Here is a 16,786-nt window from a genome sequence, read left to right as displayed (position 1 = left end):
AACATTCTTATAATAAAATATTTAAAATTTCTTTATATTTGAAAAGTAAAAATTGTTGTATTAATTTGAATACCATAAGCATTTTAACTTATTAAATGTCGTTTAAATTTTATTGTATCTAAATATGGATTTTCATGGTTGCAATTGCAAAAATATAACAATTACAGAAGGAATATTTGGTGAAATTTGGGTTGGTAGGTTGCTGAATTATTTGTTACTGTGACATAAAATGAAAGCTAATAATAAATTATAAAAATCAGATAGCGATGGAGATCAAATTTTTACTGATTCTGTACCAAAAATTGTGAAATCGTATACTATGGCAAATACAAATCATATGGAAATTACTGTTATTACTTGGGGTGCTACAATTATGTCTTTAAAATGTCCAGATAAGTATGGACATACTGCTGATGTCGTCCTTGGATTTGACGATTTGAAAGGTGTACTTTCAGGCTTGTATTCTTAAAAGAACAAAGTTAAATGAATTGCTTAAATATCATTGAATTTTATAGGATACATGAATCCTATAACAAATCCATTTATTGGATGTATATTGGGCAGATGTGCAAATCGTATTAAAAATGGACATATCGCTATCAGAGGCAAAGATTATGAATTAACAAAAAATGATTTCAATGGAAAGCATCATTTACATGGAGGAGTAAAATTATTAATGTTATATAAGTTACGTATTTTGTAATACTTATACTGTTATACAATTTCATTAGGTAAATGGCTTTGGACGTAAAGTTTGGGATTCATACATTGCTGGATGTTCAGTTGTCATGAGTTACTTAAGTCAAGATGGAGAAGAAGGCTATCCAGGTGCAGTGTTAACCACTATAAGATTTAAATTAACTGCAGATAATAAGCTAGAAATATGTATGCGAGCAACCACTTCTAAACCAACAATAGTGAACTTATCGCATGGTTCTATGTTTAACTTAGCTGGACATGTGAGTAACAACATATTTCACATATAATGACTTATTATAATTTTATAAAATTAACAATTGGATAGGATGCTGGAGAAAAAGAATTAAAAAAGCATAAAATATTATTGAACTGTGACCGATGGACATTTGCTGATTATACTGATCCGGTTCCAACTGGTGCAATACGTGGTGTAGGTGGAACAGTTATGGATTTTCGAATACCCAGGATCTTAGGGGAATATATGGGAAAAGTATAAAACTGCTAAACACCATCGAAACTTTAAAATATTAAAAACTTTTATTTCATTAATACTAGGTACCACCTGGAGAAGGGTATGATCACAATCTTTGTATAACAAAAAATGGACAATCTGGAAGTATATTTGTAGCAAAAGCTTGGCATGTAAAAAGTGGACGGTACTCATGGATAAAATTACATATACTAAGTTGTTATTAAATATTGTTATTGTTTAAAATACATTGGCATTTAGCGTCCTAGAGGTCTACTCTGATCAGCGTGGAGTACAATTTTACACTGGAGGCCGCCTACCGCCTCAGATTGTTCCAGAATTCTCGACTAGTTACGATATTCTAGGAGAAGTAAATACATGATAAATTTATATACTTTAATTACCAATAACATGAATCTGTTACTAACATTACTTTAGGAAGACAATACTGCAGATGAAAACGATGAAAGTTATAATAGCGATGCTGAAGATGGCGAAGAAATGAAAATAGAAAAACCATGGAAAAAGATAATAACTAAACCTAAAAAACTTGAATTTCTTTTAGGAAAACACGGAGCTCACTACAAAAAGTACTGTGCTTTTAGTATTCAGCCACAAAATTACCCATCTGCAATACATTATGTAAGTGTTCTTTTAAGTATATAGAGAAGAACTAGTATGTATATAATAACTGTGTAATAAGTATACAATAAAAGAATTAAGCGAAACTTTAAACAAAAGAAAGTAGTATATAAAATGAATTTCTTTCAGTCACATTTTCCATGTTCCATACTATACCCTGGACAAGTCTATTGTCACGATTTGACATACAAGTTTGAAGTACAACTTGCAAACTTTATGTAACAAACTTTTCTTAATAATTATAACAATAAAAATTCCCAATACTAATAAAGGACATCTTTTATTGTGGTTTGTATCAGTTAATTATTTTTCTATTGCGTTCGTTTCTTTTTTTACCAAAAAATTTAGCTACACTGCCAATCATGTTACCAAAAGCATTATGAGTTATTACTGTACGTTGAATCCAGTGTGGAAGAGCTTCCGTTTTTTGAGAATAACGTTTATCGAATAGTATTACAGTTGAGTAATCATTAATATGCCGGATAGCTCGTCCAATACACTGATTCACTGCTTTCATACACGAATTCTCATAAAAGTTTTGTCCAGCATCTGATTTCTGATAAACAAAAGTATATATGTGAAATTTAAATTATATCATATTATGCAATGTATATTATTAAAACAAAAGAAGATACATACAACATTCTCATTTAAATATTTAATTTTCTCTTGTAATTCCAACGATTTAACATTTGGATAGGGCATTCCTACAACTATAACACCTCTAGCCAAATCATCAGAAAAATTTAATCCTTCGCTTAATTTACCACCTACTACACTGAATAGTAATGATCCGTTTTGTGGACTTTGTGGCTGATTTATACGAAGTGCATACTGTTTTAAAATTTCGTTTACCTAAAAAATCTGTGGCTTATATTAAAATGTAACAAAATTATTCTATTAAAGTAAATAATAACAATACCTGAGAAGTTAATTTGGGTTCACGAAAAACACATTTTTTTAAAGAAATTTTTGCTATAACACCAGTTTTATGTAAATGGTTGTACATTAATTCCTCGAAATTATAAGAAGGTAAAAATACTACAATTCCAGCTGGTACAATATTAGATATATTTAATAATGCTCTTCCTAGTTCATCTAACTGAAATATTTGACATTTTTAAAATCTTTTTAATGTACATTATCTATTAATGATTAAAATAACTTTAGGCACGAATGTACTATCAGTAAAATATATACCAATTTTGTGTTTTGTCGATTTTGAAAATTAAATTCAAATTCAATACCAGTTGGACCACTAGTTACAATATTGCATGTTATATTTTCTTGAGGAATCACATGATTGCACGAAAATGTGACAATTCTTTCAGGTGCACCACCTGCTGCTATAAATAATTGTTCTGTAAATTCGTTCATTGGTGCCATTGTTCCACCAGCAAGTATTATAGCTCTGGCATCTTGTACTGTCAATAATTATGTATCAAATTTATATAAAATATTCTGGATTGTAATGAAGCATATATATTTTTATATTTGTATCCATACCGATATCATGAAAATGAGCAGCTGGATTTAACAAAAGAAATTTTATAACACTTTGTCCAATAGTTGGACCAGGAACAATAAATATGCGCCCATCTGTACAATTATTTTGTAAACATTCTAGGAAGCTCACAACTGATAATAATGGATTATTCGATCGTTCTTCATCTGCTACTGTGTCTATAGTTGGATCAGGTACATTTGAATCTGAATCCTTGTTTTTGATGGAATTTAAAAATTGTGTTATGCCAGATGCTTTTGTATCATTTTTATGAAGTTTTACATGATTTCCATATTGTTCTGTAAAAGCTTGCAGCTTATGACTCAACCGTGAATTCTTAATAAATTGTAATAATTCAAATATGTTTACTGTGTCAATTCCTGTCATTACTTCAAATTCTTCTATTTTATATAATTTTGGAGACACTTCTTTATCAATATTATCATTAGGACTTGATTTTGTAGTGGCTCCAAAAATGGTTAAAAGTTTTTTTAAACAGTAACCCAACTGAGTTAAATTCAAGACACTTTTAGCAGAGAAAAGCGTTTGAAATCTGAAATATAAGATATATAGCAACAATAACATTATCGAATGCCAAAGCAAATCATGTATAATACCTTTTTTGATACTGAACAAGTTGATTGTAACAGTGCAATAGATTTCTACCTGTAATCATGACACTGTGCATTCTTTCAATAGCATCCAATAAATTGTGAGCCTCATCAATTATTAATATATTTCCTTTTAAAATGATTCCAGAACTAATTCTAGTGTTTTTATGTAATATAGAATTATATGGTACTAATACTAGTTGGCTATATGGAATAGCCTTTCTTGATGTATAATATACACAAGTTTCCAGGCTTTTCCCTTTCTGTGCAATCTCTTCTACATCTTGAATCTCTGTTATAGTTTCCCCTATCAGTAAATCTTGATTACCTGGCATAAATGGACAATTAGTTGCCACTTTCTTTCTTTTAAGATCTTTTTCAACCTTGACAGTTGTTTTCTTCTTCTTTTGTAGTTGCAAACAATGTTCATTAATTAAATTTATATGTTTCAATCTCTTTATACTTTTGTTAATACAATAACTTTGTCTAAGATACGAATAAGGAAATTAATGTCAATAAATGCTATTTTTAAAATTTCTTCAATTTTAATCTTATACATCACAACAAAGAACATTCTTAAAAATTACCTAGATGCCAATGTTACGACAGATATATTTTTTGAGTAAGGACTTTTTTTGAGTTCCCCTATAAATTGTGATAATTGAGAATGAGTTCTGGAACAAAAGATGATTTTGGTGTTTTTATAGATTTCTTCTTCCTCGTTTTCGCTTTCAGAACCATCCGAATGTTGTACTACATCTTCTAACAGTAAATCCTCTTCAACATTTTCTTCCTTTACATTCAATTTGTCAAGTGGCAAATCATCATTTTCAGTCTTTACTTCATTTTTTATATATTTTGTCTTACTTTGCTTGTGTGACTTCTTTTTATTATCTATATTTTTAGCTCTATCTTTCAATGAAGTTTTCTTACGTTCATATTGAGAAATACTATTTAACTTTGCTTGAAGAACTTGTCTTTTACTATTCAATTGTATCTGTTCAGACTGAACAGACAACCAATCATCTGCAGAATTAACACATTTCTCTATTTTCTCATCAAGTTCAGAAATTGCAGTAGTTAATTCGCTCTTTTGCAATTCTTCATGGTCGATTAGCCATTTCAGAGCACCACAGATTATTGACATAGATTTACCGGTACCTGTTGGGCTTTCAAAGATTCCCAAATTACCATTTTCCAAGCATCCATACAATTTTTCCATAAATTGATTTTGTATAGGATACGGTGGAAAAGGGAAAGGAAATTCTCGAATAGTTTCCATGTTATTTAATAATACGATAAATTCTTCGTTAGAATTCAATTAAAATATTAATAACATACTATGATACGTTCGGTGAAGGTACTGAAAATGTATGTAGTCGTTAAAACAATTCAGAATATTAAAAAAAAAAATTCTTTAACACAACACTACTTTAAACATTTTATGTCATATTTGATTATATTCGTACCAACGCGTTCAATTCAAAAACAAAACTGCTCACTAAGCCGCTCAGTGAAAGCTCAACTGAAGAGAGAGAGAGGGGGGGGATATACATATACGCATATAGGAATGTACGACAGGGATAGACATATACGCATAGTGCGAGAGAGAACGCACCAATATGCCGACAAAAAGACTAGAAACGGTTGCCGCATAACAGGGGCACCTCTGCGCCTACAAGATGGCCACCGAACAGACAAACCGGCAGTATCGGTTGCCATCTCGTAGGCGCAGTGAGGAAATGTTCCAAGAAATGTCCTAATGTAACACCTTGAAATGGGTGGTTCGGGGGGTGATTTGAAACAACTTTTTCCTTAGCGAAAATGTTGTCCGAGGCTTCGTTGAGGAGATATTAACGGAAAACACTGACCAATCAGAGCGCGCGGATACCGTTGGAGCGGCCGCGGTAGCGTATGAGCGCGGCCGCCTATCGCGTAGCCTACGCTCTACCGGCATACTCGCGCTCTGATTGGTCAGTGTTTTCCGTTAATATTTCCTCAACGAAGCCTCGGACAACATTTTCGCTAAGGAAAAAGTTGTTTCAAATCACCCCCCGAACCACCCATTTCAAGGTGTTACAACATTTTTGGGACACCCTGTATATGACACGCTCGTTAACAGCCAATACTAATCTTGTTGATTGATCGTCAACTCGTTGATCATCGCTCCTTCGTCTTTTCCCTTCCATACGTCTTTTGGTTTATTATGAAATTAAACAAATTCAAACTAGCCCGCCGCTCCTCTGTTCGCTCACTGTGGCGTTCAATAAGGAAGCTCACTGATAAAAACCTAGTGGTTTCTAGTAATATGGATCATGGATCGAGATCAACTGTCTCGGTAGAACGTATATTAGTATAGTTCAGTGGTAAACGACCGGAGCTCGAATTTGACCTCGATAGTTTTACACCAAGGCTCGCATGTAATGGCCGACTTCGCGATTCACTTATCACTTCCCTAACTTCATGATTGTTGTGTGCGGCATTTGTTTGCGCTGAAGTTCGTCTCTAATGAGTTTTGTTATTGCAGATATCGCGAGAATTGTGGTGATATTTATTTTTGTATAACGCAATTGATTAGGGACAGTTTACGCTTCGCACAGGAAAATCAAATCCGCGAAAGGAAAAACATGACATTGTTTGGCATCCGGACATGTTTACGCGATTTTACTGATTTTTCTAATTCATCGTCAGGTTAGGATCTCGACATCAAGAAGCCGGCTCCACTTTTTAGTTAAGGCTAGGGTAGAAAAACGTACAAAAACCAAGTTAGGTTAATATTGTAGTATAGGTTCAGGTTAGGGTCAACGAAGACCCTCTACAAGGTTAACGTTAAAACGAAAAAGATATGGGCTCGCTGAACCTTGTTTGCCCGATGTGCTGTGGTGAAACATTCAACAATCCACAGTCGTTGAAGTATCATTTATTAAGCATGACAGACAACCTGTATTGTCCTGGTTGTTCCCAGCGTTCTGACTCTGTAATGGCACTCATTCACCATTTGGATCGGTGTGGACAAGACGTAGATTCAGAGGAGCCACCTGAATCTGAGCATAAGTCTAGGCTTGAGGTTCAACACGAACCAGAGCCAGACACGGAGGTGTTAATGGTTTGAACTATAATAAAAGTCTTTATATCAGCATCTACTCTGGTCTCTGCATGATAATTCTTATTCTAGGGCACAAATGTCGAAGGGATAGACCAAAGTTTCTTAGCCACTGTTAACGACAGTGGTATTATGATAGTTGGAGGACCTCAAACAATACAAGTCGATGAAAACGGTGTGTAGAAATCCTAATTTAATATATGTTAATTCTATTCATCTGTTTATTGTTTCTAACAAAAATATCAGGAGAGATTAAAGTCGTAGAAAAAATGGAAACCGAGGAGATAGAGCAATCGCAAATAGAGAAAAATCCTCTAGAGTTCGAAATGCGAGAAAAAGTTCCTAGTACCGCTAGCAAATCGGAAGAAAAGGCTTTAACTCAAAATCAGCTGGTAACTATTACTGCTTCGGAGTCAGATGATAAAAGCAGAAATAAAAATGTAATTACTATTTTACCCGATGGATCGGAACTTCTCGATGGAAACACCGGTGCTCTGATAAATATGGATCATATAAACGACGTGGGCGAATTAGATGAAAATGGATTGTTGCACGTAAAACAAGAACTCTGCGAGGTATAAATAAGAATGCGCAACGTTTACTTCTAAACAGAGGTGGAACAATATTGAATGCATATTTCACTTTTACAGATAGAGCCAGAAGCTGTTTATAGCTGTACCAGTTGCGATATGAGTTTCAATTCTGTTGTGGAACATATAAAACAGTATCACGATGGACAAGAAGTGCTACTCGAAATAGCTGACCAATTAGACGACTTACCTACGGTATCTACGACTAATACCTTATCAACGGAATCTGGAAGTATAAGTAGTACGCGTCATAGAAAAGGCATGAATACTCTTCGTACGGAAGAGTGCATAGATAGCGAAGGAAGATTGTACACGCGAAAAGTGGTGCAAATAGAAAGGTTTTGGGACAGGAACGCTGCTCAAACGTCGTTGCAGTCTACTAAAGCACCGATGATCGAGAAATTCTTTTCTAATGTGGAAGGAGTGAAAGTACGAAAAATATCTACATCATACCTTTAAAATTTAATACTAGCTCGAAATCGTTAAATTGTGCGAATTTATTACAGGTACGCGAAAAAAGATTGGCAGAGACGCCATTGAGAATGTACAGATGCAATCAGTGCCTTCAGCAGTTTTCAAAATTAGGGAATTTTCGGGTACACGCGTGTCTTCATGGCCATAATCGTTGCGATAGTTGCGACCAAACGTTCGCAACGCCAAAAGCATTGCAATTGCATGCAAAAGTACACGAAGGTGAACCGGATCCGAATCAGAAAACTTTCGTATGCGAAACTTGCGGTACGGAATTTTGTTCGCACAAAAGCTTGCGTTTGCATTCTCGAATGCACGCGCCTGTCAGAGCAAGACACGTTGATGCACCTGAGGGAACGCCCAGTGCTACGTTCACTTGTCCCGAGTGTGGTAGGAATTGTTCTTTGTCCCATCACTGTCAATTATCCGATTTTAAAAAGATTTTTTGATCGAAAGATTACTTCGATATCATGTCAAACTTACAATGCTATTCGTTATTTATAGGCAAAACGTTAGCAGAATCGTACAAGGAAGCACACATGGCGTTGCACTCTGGCGACTCGGTAACGTGCACAGTTTGCAATCGTAAATTTGATTCTGCCGATAGTTTAGCGATGCATGCCGCGGTCCACACAGAAATTAGTCAGTCTCACTCGCCGACACCACCCGCCACGGAGACCGCAAACGCTGAGCTCACGGAGAATCAAAAGCCTTATCAGTGTCAACATTGCGGTCGTAGATTCACGAGACCCCATGAGAAAGTCAAGCATGAACGCATTCATACTGGAGAAAAGCCACACGCGTGCGAAGTGAGTATCGTTAATGTAACGTAGTCCTTATAAGATATAAATTCGTACTAAAACACATTTGATTACAGGTATGTGGTAAAACGTTTCGCGTCTCCTATTGTTTGACCTTGCACATGAGAACTCATACCGGCGTGAGGCCTTACGGATGTCAACATTGTGGCAAGAGATTCAAGGCTTCTTCCGTGTACAATCACCATTTACTCACGCACGGAGAAGAACGCGCGTACACGTGTCCTTATTGTCCGAAAACTTTCAAAACGCGCGTCCAATTAGCAGGTCACAAAAACAGCCATACCAAGCCGTTTCGATGCACCGAGTGTTCCAGGCCGTTTGCCTCTCTGTACGCTGCGCGTGCTCACATACAGACTCACAAGAAAGACAACAATTTGAAGTTCAGTTGTTATATTTGTGGTGCGTCATACGGTAGAGCGTTCGCCTTGAAGGACCATTTGAAGCAGCATGGACAAGACGTGTTAGCTCCACCAGAGCCAGCTAGAGAAGAAGAAGTACACGAAGGTGAAGACTTTTTGCTGGCGGAAGAGGAAGTCGAGGAGGACGAGTTAGTTATCCCGTCGCCGTTACCTGTCGCGCAGTCATCCGAAGCCGAAGACACGGAATAAGACTATGAAATCTAGTCAAATGTTTGTTATAAATTGTAGTTAAATATTGTTCAATATATCGATAAAGATGATGACGAATGATTCCCCATTTAACGTAGTGTCCAAGGACTATCAGTAAAGTTTCTATACACGCATTCGATTATTATAAAACTTTAGTTCTAAGGGCGAACGAGCGATATTCTAATATGAACTGCTGTGACTAGGAACGATAGTATTTGTTTGTAAATAACGTACTACGGATTTGTACATCTCTATTGGTATTATCCCTATGTGGATAGAAATTGTTAAATACGAATATCAATTGTATTACGTGAAACTATAGTTTTATTGTGCCCGTTTATTTAAGTAAAAATAGTTTATAGTATTTAATTATTCGTTTTAATAATTTAATCCGTTGATTGCGATTATACTATGATTTTCCAATGATTCAAGTTATTACCAATTTTTTCGCTTCTTGCGTTTTAGCGATTTGATAGTAATATCAAGAGTGAATAATAAAATGAAGTTACGAAATATTACATTATTATTAGCTATGTAGGAGTGAAAATCTAACGGAGATCAAAGATTAATTTTACTATTAATTTAAGTTCTAATAATGTTAGAATTTATAACTATAGAAATATAGATGTATTCGTGTAAACTGTTTTATAAAGAATTAACAATTGCAATTAATTTTATTCTTTTAAGAAAATAGTATGCATTGCCACCGCGAGTGAAATAGAATTATTTACGTACGTAATTACACTATCCCGAGATCATAATTTTATATATATTTCGTATATTAAAAAAAGATATAGTTTACTTTTTGATTATAAGAAAAATAAGTATCTGGATAATTCTGGGTATGACTGATTAGAAAGTAATCTGCCAAGTACAAATAACACGAAGAGTTTAATGTAAAGTAGAATACGAAGAAATAATACCGCTGCATAAAACTTTTATTTTTATTTGAGTGTGCCAAATTTATATAATTGTATATAAACGAAGAAACTAATTCAAACACGGCGAAAATTTATTGCACATTATTGTACGAAGATAAATGTCTGTATAGGATACGCGTATGTACATGTGTACAGGTACCAAAATAATATAGTATGAAAAATCAAATACCATTTAAATAATTAGTCCAGTATCCAATATCCAATTTTTCTTTCAAGCTCCTATGTTCTAAAGATTCATTAGCAATTACGATTTAGTACAAGGACAGGATGAAGATATTATTATTATTATTTTCTAATAAATATATAAAATTCGCTGCATCTATCTATTTTTGGAATCGTGTACTTACATATGAAAAATACAAAATCGTGATGCTAACATTCAAATAAAATAGAAAAGGCAGTTTCAGATATCAAGCACTCTCGTTTGCAAGGTCGAATTGCGGTCGTTCTTGTATATTGTATAAAATAAAACTGTTCAGACACTTACGTGTTCAAAATGGATTATTTAATTGTTACGTTTTTAAGACTGTCAGCTATAAGTTTACCACCGCTTGCAGTGAACAGAAGATTTCCGCTCCACGATGCTTCTCCATTACCATTTACTACGAGATCAACCTATACAAAAAAATGAAACTTCAATAAATTGTGCACTTACGATTTTATACTGTACAAAGTAGTAAACGTACTTGTAGCTTCTCCCACACTTTTTTCTTTGGGTTTAGTACATCGTCTGGCGATCCGTCTTCGTATCCCTCTACAATGACTTTCTCGCCTGGTTTACAATCTGCTGGCGGTCTTAATGGTTCGACTCGCTTTGTGGGTTCGTCTCTGGAATTGAAGCATGAAATTAAAAAAGAAATATATATTTGACGAAATTAAAATGAAAGGATTAATTAAACTTAAACATACACAGATGCACATAGAACCATTCCGTGAGACTGTATGCCTCTGAGACTCGCTGGTTTTAAGTTTGCAAGAATAACCACCATTCTGTCTTTCATTTCTTCCAGTGGTACATAATTTACAAGACCGCTGACGATCGTACGAGGCCCAGTAGGCTCTCCCAAATCAATTTTTTCAACGTACAGTGAATCAGCATCGGGATGCTTCGACACTTCGACTATCTTTCCAACTCTGATGTCTAACCGGGCTGGTGTTAATTGTTCTACAGCTTCTATATGTTCAACACAAATTTCATACCGTTAGTTAATCTGTCATTCGATTTTCCCATTTTATATGTTTGAAATTACTTTGCTTCTGTGGAGGAGGATAAGCTTTACTCGCTAAAGCTTTCAACTTCGGATCTGTTTCGAATTCTTTTATAATTGGATTCAAAAGTTTGTTAATGTAAATTTCAGCTGCATTTTTTAAATCCCCAGGATGAATTTCTTCTTTAGCGAACGCGTTCTCCAAGTCCTCATATTTCTCGAACGATATATCTCCCCCTATAGATTGATGTCTTTTGTTAGTAAAACCTTCGATAAACTAAATAAAATATTGAAAGTTACACGCACCAAATTCAGGGGTTCTTGGTACAGTAAAAGACTCTCCCTCTTTTAACAAACAGTATATTACGTGCTTGGCAAACGAGAGAATTCCGTTATCGGTGACATTACCAGGTTCGCAAAATGCTTTTTTCAACTTCTTTTTTACTGTTGCAGCATTATCTAAAAGATCAATCTTGGAATCGTCCTCGGAAGAAGACATTTTCGATCCCGCTAATCCAGGAACTGAAATAGAACATTATATACTCTATTATTCTAGCTTTAATGAATACATTTTGTATTGCAATATTTTTAAATTGTATACGTACTCATTGGATTCATCAAATGGATACGTTTCTCGTATCCAAGCATAGGCAAATATTTCTCAGAGAAAGTGAAGATCTTTCTTTGATCCACACCACCAAATTGAGCATCAACCTTAAGGTATTCTTCATCCAAAGCTTGTAGTCCTGGATACAACAATCCGGAGAGCAAAGGATTAGCCACCTGTTTAACTACTTCTGCACCTGCTTTTTTTGCATCATGCTCGGTTACAACAGAAGTTAAACGATAAACATCCAAAGTATATTCCCTGGAAAATTAATTTTATTTAAGACATATCCTTTACTTTGTTTCATTTGTTCCCAAATAATCACTTACTTAGACAACTGATACTCCGTTCCCTTGACAAATTTTAGCTTGTCCAAAGGTACATCGATAGACTTGAGCATCGCTTTGATAACTGCTTCGTAGTATTGAACACGAAGTTCTAAAAGTTCCCAAGGTGCCTTCATGTTATCTAAATAAGCATGAAGATCTGCGAATAACACAGTAACTTCTGCACCAGCTCTTAAAAAGTCTGCTATCTTAGACATCGGCGTGAAGTAACCAACATGTGGCTTTCCAGTTGTCGCTGTACCCCAGTAAAGTTTCAAATCTCGCTGTTTTAGGATACCTTTGAGTTTCTCATCGCCAAGCCACTCAGCCAAATTCCTAGTGATAAGTTCATACTTTTCTTCCCACTTGAGTTCAACCATGTTTGTTACTCTGAGTAAACAGTAAGAGAATAAAATTCTTAAAACATTTGATCAGCTGGAAGCTAAGATGTTTTAAAGGAAGTGACACGCGTATGCCGGCCACGTGTATTAACAGGCTTGTCAAACTTGTAAACCTAACCTCTTAATGCACAGTCAAAGATTTATTTTTAACGCGATAACATTGTCAGTGTGTTTTGATAGCGGACTAAAGAAACATGAAATTATATTTGAACGGTAACGAACACAATTTTATCGCTGTTAAGTGATTAAGAGTAATAATTACGAAATAAATTTATACGAACCACTGTTAAGGTGTCGAAAATAAATAGACTTAGAATTAGATTACGATTACAGGGAATGTTGTTACCGATGTAACTGGAGTAGTTTAATATTACAATAAAATTAATTACACTGCGTAACTTCGATTCGAGTTCCAAAATTTCGCGACACGCGAAACCGGAAAAAGCTGACGAATCATACGCATGCGAATAAGTACGAGGACGAGAAAAGAGAAATTGTAGTATGTGGTAGTATGTAAAAAACAGAATGAAGTACACGTCTGCGTGACACTGCCACACTATCCTTTCCTTTTAAATTCCAGTATATATTAGGTCGTCCCATAAGTTCGTGCCGAAAACTGTGTCGAAATTTAATAAAAAACCACAGAAATTTTCTAGTAACGGTATAATGACTATATGAAAGAGGTGAAATGAGTCAGATTATCTTCTCTTGCGACACTGAAGAGTATGTTTCACGTATTAATTTGAAAAATTGAAGTATAAATGGCACAAACTTTTAGGACGACCTAATACATAGTATATCTTACAGATTAAAAAATGTTACAATCTGATAGAATTGTTATAGATTTAGATTTAATTAAGAATTCAATAGATTTGTCCGTGTGTTTATTTAATATAATTTATCAGAAAATAATGCTGCATGACAAAGAATTATGGCATTGTTTTTCTAATAAATTTATAATTAATTATATTAAACGAAACTCTCCGTAATCTCCACGAATTGTATAGAAAAATTTCAATTGAACGTTTCAATCAATTTCAATACTAATTAAACGTCTCCTTTCTGATGATTATTTTCGTCACCGTCCGGCGTCTCATTAATCACTTCGTTATTTTCCGAACGAATTTTCTCGTGACTACTATTTAAATTAATTATTTTCTCGCGCCTCTCCCTTGCAACTTTGTCCAATCTTCTATAAAACGTCGATGTTAACGAGAACATGCGTTTGAAATCGCGACGATTTAAACGCAATAATTCGCAAACTTCCAGCGCCATTACAGTTTCTAATCTTCTTTGTTCCGGGAAAATTAAAGCACCCTCCCCGAAATAGCCTCCATCCTTCTCGTGACATATCTACATATATACAATAAAAACTAATTATATTTTTCTCTTTTTCAAGTAGTAGAAAGGATTACGTATAAACTTTGCATACTTCTTTTCCATGAAATGTAATAAGAGCGACGGTACCGCTGATTATGAAAAACATACAGTCACCTTCGGTTTCGCTTTTATAAATAATATCTTCGTTCAGATAAATCACCTGTTTTAGAATCCCTGAAAATGTTAACGTTAAATGTTAATGTTACAATAGAAAGGAAAGATTTTTTATTTTTTCTCTACCTCACCCATTAAATTTCCAATAACATTGCGTGGTAGATAATGTAGAATCGTGGCTGTGTCTAATAAGCCACGACTACTGTGGATTATAATTTCCTGGTTTAAATGTTCTATAAATAATATTTATGAAAATAGTATATGAAAGTAGTAGCTTGTGATTTATCTACATCGATTATTAACCAGATAAAGTGCTGGATATGGCCTTTTCCTTAAAGTAACTGCCTTGAAAACGATACTCGTAATATGCCAGAAGTTTATCTTTGAGACGTTCTGGGAGTTTCTTTTCGTAAATGTATTCTTTCACTTGATGAATAATACGTTCGTACTTTAGCTCTGGTTCCACAGCGGATTCGAGAAATTGCAAGATCATCACTGAAATTAAGAACATTTCATTTAATATACAATTTTTACCTATTTCAAGAATCGATTACCCATGAAATAAAACATAAATCCTCTTCCTATCAGCAAGAGTATACAACGTATCACAGTATCCACTTTACTAAAGGAATAAAATTCGATAAAGCTTGATCCAAAGAAGTTGCTTATGCCGATATGAAAATACATTAAATAAATTTCCAGGTCACTTCTTTTGTATAATTCTGCAGTACACAAATACATTCCAAAATCCTGAAATTATTACGATTGTATTTTGACTCATTTTTATTTTCATTTCAATGGTGGATACTTTTAATTCATCAATTAATTTATATGTACCTTCATCGTCTCTCCGTATACATGTGCAACCACAATTGGAAATGCATGCGATACACAGCTACACCAATGAAACATTAATAACATCAGCAGAGCTAACCAAATGGTTTTTTCTGTAGCATGAGAAACTGAGAAACTCTACGATTAAATAATAATTTTTAAAGAGTGCACCAAAACCTTTGAACTTGCTATTGCTACTTCTTACTGTAATTATTTGCTTCACGTAAAGACGTAACGTATAAATACGGAAGAGCTTAAAGAGCAGGAAAAATTCAGGAATCAAGAAAATAGAATTTGAGTCAGGACCTGGATGCAATATACGATATCTATAAAACCATATGTAAGGAACCGAAGATACAAAATCAATTATAAAATATCCTCTTGCGTAATGCCTGTATAAAAATAATATTTAAGCTCTCCTAATGAAAAATAGTAAAAAGTAAATTGCATTACCGTGTTATTAGAACTGGATCCAGAAAGATTTCATGACGATTGGATGATGTAAATCCAGTTATAAAATTCAAAACAATATCCAATATACAAACAATGTATGCAGGATACAGTGGGTTCAAGCTTTCTGGACCAGAACTTTTCGCTACTCTATGAAATGCGAAAAGATATGGCACAGCTATGAAGAGGTACAGGAAAATGAATGTCATTAAGAGGTCCCAATAAAACCTGTGCGAATAATAAATATTCAGTTGAATTCTATATACATATAATCTACACATAGAATTTCAATAAAAAGACTTTAAATAAATCCTTGCACAAATAAGAATTACCTCAACTTACTGCAGGGATGTATTACCCACCAAAACGAAGAACGTCCATGTCTTCGTTTTTCAAACGCGACAGCAGCATAACTGCGTAGAAAGTTACGTATTAATGGATGATTTACAGAAACCAGAATTAACTTCTGAAAATTTCGCCTCCAATGCGCGTAAAATTTTGCATTCGGAGGCAATTTTGGTAAATTGCTCTCGGATGTTTGCGGTAGTTCGCAGACATGAACATCTAATTGCCTTTTTAACAACCTTTTGGTATACATTTTGTTCGCTATACGAATTGTATATTAAACGACACGTGATTCATATTTATTTCGTACATATCTGAGAAGTTTACTTCAGTCTTATGAAGAGGCTATTTTCAATTCAAACTACGATTACCAACTTCTGTTTATTATTCATTTTTTCACGAAATGTTTCTTTACAAAGCTCGCTGAAATGTCGAACGATTCGGAAGAAAATTTCTGTAAGAAGTTTGACATTCATAAATGGATTCCTGAAGTTCTGATTGGTAAATCTATATTTGCTGGTTGATTTCCCTTGATAAGAACCTACTTTTAATCGTAAGGAACAAAAGTACTTTCATTCATTTAGAGAAAACGATCTTTAATTATAAAAATCACCGCGAAGAAGCCTTAAGAATTATTAAACGAATAGCTTTTAGAAGTGACG

General features: G+C 34.3%; 4 protein-coding genes across 7 annotated transcripts; 2 read left to right on the top strand and 2 right to left on the bottom strand.

Annotated features, from left to right (window-relative positions):
* The first annotated feature begins 57 nt into the window (after nt 1–57).
* On the top strand, nt 58–2,032 carry LOC128878009 (galactose mutarotase-like). Its single transcript, XM_054125766.1, has 9 exons — nt 58–194; nt 261–443; nt 516–664; nt 732–959; nt 1,025–1,189; nt 1,255–1,355; nt 1,430–1,538; nt 1,607–1,810; nt 1,940–2,032. The coding sequence occupies exons 1-9, from the start codon at nt 125–127 to the stop codon at nt 2,030–2,032; spliced, it is 1,302 nt and encodes a 433-aa protein (XP_053981741.1). The 5' UTR covers nt 58–124.
* On the bottom strand, nt 1,372–5,565 carry LOC128878008 (ATP-dependent DNA helicase DDX11). 2 transcript variants are annotated; one of them, XM_054125764.1, is made up of 7 exons: nt 4,513–5,565; nt 3,932–4,411; nt 3,317–3,867; nt 3,011–3,234; nt 2,733–2,912; nt 2,450–2,665; nt 1,372–2,366 (listed from the first exon to the last, which is right to left on the bottom strand). In XM_054125764.1, the coding sequence occupies exons 1-7, from the start codon at nt 5,205–5,207 to the stop codon at nt 2,106–2,108; spliced, it is 2,607 nt and encodes an 868-aa protein (XP_053981739.1). In that variant the 5' UTR covers nt 5,208–5,565; the 3' UTR covers nt 1,372–2,105. The 2 variants fall into 2 exon arrangements, with proteins under 2 accessions (XP_053981739.1, XP_053981740.1); XM_054125765.1 differs by lacking the exon at nt 2,450–2,665 and having other exon boundaries at nt 1,372–1,529.
* Nucleotides 5,566–6,265: 700 nt separating this feature from the next.
* On the top strand, nt 6,266–9,673 carry LOC128878761 (zinc finger protein 329-like). Its single transcript, XM_054127249.1, has 7 exons — nt 6,266–7,031; nt 7,101–7,203; nt 7,275–7,603; nt 7,679–8,047; nt 8,125–8,479; nt 8,594–8,898; nt 8,967–9,673. Exons 1-7 carry the CDS (start codon nt 6,771–6,773, stop codon nt 9,516–9,518), a joined length of 2,274 nt encoding a protein of 757 aa, XP_053983224.1. The 5' UTR covers nt 6,266–6,770; the 3' UTR covers nt 9,519–9,673.
* A 764-nt stretch (nt 9,674–10,437) lies between these two features.
* LOC128878762 (tyrosine--tRNA ligase, cytoplasmic) lies at nt 10,438–16,614 on the bottom strand. 3 transcript variants are annotated; one of them, XM_054127252.1, is made up of 16 exons: nt 16,112–16,614; nt 15,783–16,007; nt 15,535–15,721; nt 15,333–15,467; nt 15,050–15,245; nt 14,799–14,990; nt 14,627–14,728; nt 14,434–14,555; nt 14,215–14,354; nt 12,604–12,990; nt 12,273–12,535; nt 11,974–12,189; nt 11,710–11,904; nt 11,369–11,633; nt 11,146–11,287; nt 10,438–11,074 (listed from the first exon to the last, which is right to left on the bottom strand). In XM_054127252.1, the coding sequence occupies exons 1-16, from the start codon at nt 16,375–16,377 to the stop codon at nt 10,961–10,963; spliced, it is 3,147 nt and encodes a 1,048-aa protein (XP_053983227.1). In that variant the 5' UTR covers nt 16,378–16,614; the 3' UTR covers nt 10,438–10,960. The 3 variants fall into 3 exon arrangements, with proteins under 3 accessions (XP_053983227.1, XP_053983225.1, XP_053983226.1); XM_054127250.1 differs by lacking the exons at nt 14,215–14,354; nt 14,434–14,555; nt 14,627–14,728; ... (4 more) ...; nt 15,783–16,007; nt 16,112–16,614 and adding an exon at nt 13,391–13,801; XM_054127251.1 differs by lacking the exons at nt 14,215–14,354; nt 14,434–14,555; nt 14,627–14,728; ... (4 more) ...; nt 15,783–16,007; nt 16,112–16,614 and adding an exon at nt 13,283–13,526.
* Between the last annotated feature and the right edge of the window lie 172 nt (nt 16,615–16,786).

This window comes from Hylaeus volcanicus, chromosome 6 (genome assembly GCF_026283585.1).
Source record: "Hylaeus volcanicus isolate JK05 chromosome 6, UHH_iyHylVolc1.0_haploid, whole genome shotgun sequence".
In the NCBI taxonomy this organism is placed as follows: Eukaryota; Metazoa; Arthropoda; class Insecta; order Hymenoptera; family Colletidae; genus Hylaeus; species Hylaeus volcanicus.
Note: the sequence above shows the minus strand (reverse complement) of the source record. Positions and strands in the feature narration are given on the sequence as shown.

What these genes read in the sequence shown, in the direction of transcription:
- LOC128878008 (XM_054125764.1), bottom strand. Translation starts at nt 5,207, where the DNA reads ATGGAAACTATTCGAGAATTTCCTTTCCCTTTTCCACCGTATCCTATA. An exon ending in GTCGTAACATTGGCATCTAG is followed by an intron (nt 4,412 to 4,512) that starts GTAATTTTTAAG and finishes TTCGTATCTTAG; the next exon opens with ACAAAGTTATTGTATTAACA. An exon ending in ATCGACAAAACACAAAATTG is followed by an intron (nt 2,913 to 3,010) that starts GTATATATTTTA and finishes CAAATATTTCAG; the next exon opens with TTAGATGAACTAGGAAGAGC.
- LOC128878009 (XM_054125766.1), top strand. Translation starts at nt 125, where the DNA reads ATGGATTTTCATGGTTGCAATTGCAAAAATATAACAATTACAGAAGGA. An exon ending in AGCATCATTTACATGGAGGA is followed by an intron (nt 665 to 731) that starts GTAAAATTATTA and finishes CAATTTCATTAG; the next exon opens with GTAAATGGCTTTGGACGTAA. An exon ending in TGGCATGTAAAAAGTGGACG is followed by an intron (nt 1,356 to 1,429) that starts GTACTCATGGAT and finishes ATTGGCATTTAG; the next exon opens with CGTCCTAGAGGTCTACTCTG.
- LOC128878761 (XM_054127249.1), top strand. Translation starts at nt 6,771, where the DNA reads ATGGGCTCGCTGAACCTTGTTTGCCCGATGTGCTGTGGTGAAACATTC. An exon ending in TAAAACAAGAACTCTGCGAG is followed by an intron (nt 7,604 to 7,678) that starts GTATAAATAAGA and finishes TCACTTTTACAG; the next exon opens with ATAGAGCCAGAAGCTGTTTA. An exon ending in AAAAGCCACACGCGTGCGAA is followed by an intron (nt 8,899 to 8,966) that starts GTGAGTATCGTT and finishes ATTTGATTACAG; the next exon opens with GTATGTGGTAAAACGTTTCG.
- LOC128878762 (XM_054127252.1), bottom strand. Translation starts at nt 16,377, where the DNA reads ATGTATACCAAAAGGTTGTTAAAAAGGCAATTAGATGTTCATGTCTGC. An exon ending in CATCCCTGCAGTAAGTTGAG is followed by an intron (nt 16,008 to 16,111) that starts GTAATTCTTATT and finishes TTATTCGCACAG; the next exon opens with GTTTTATTGGGACCTCTTAA. An exon ending in CCATTTGATGAATCCAATGA is followed by an intron (nt 12,190 to 12,272) that starts GTACGTATACAA and finishes GTTCTATTTCAG; the next exon opens with TTCCTGGATTAGCGGGATCG.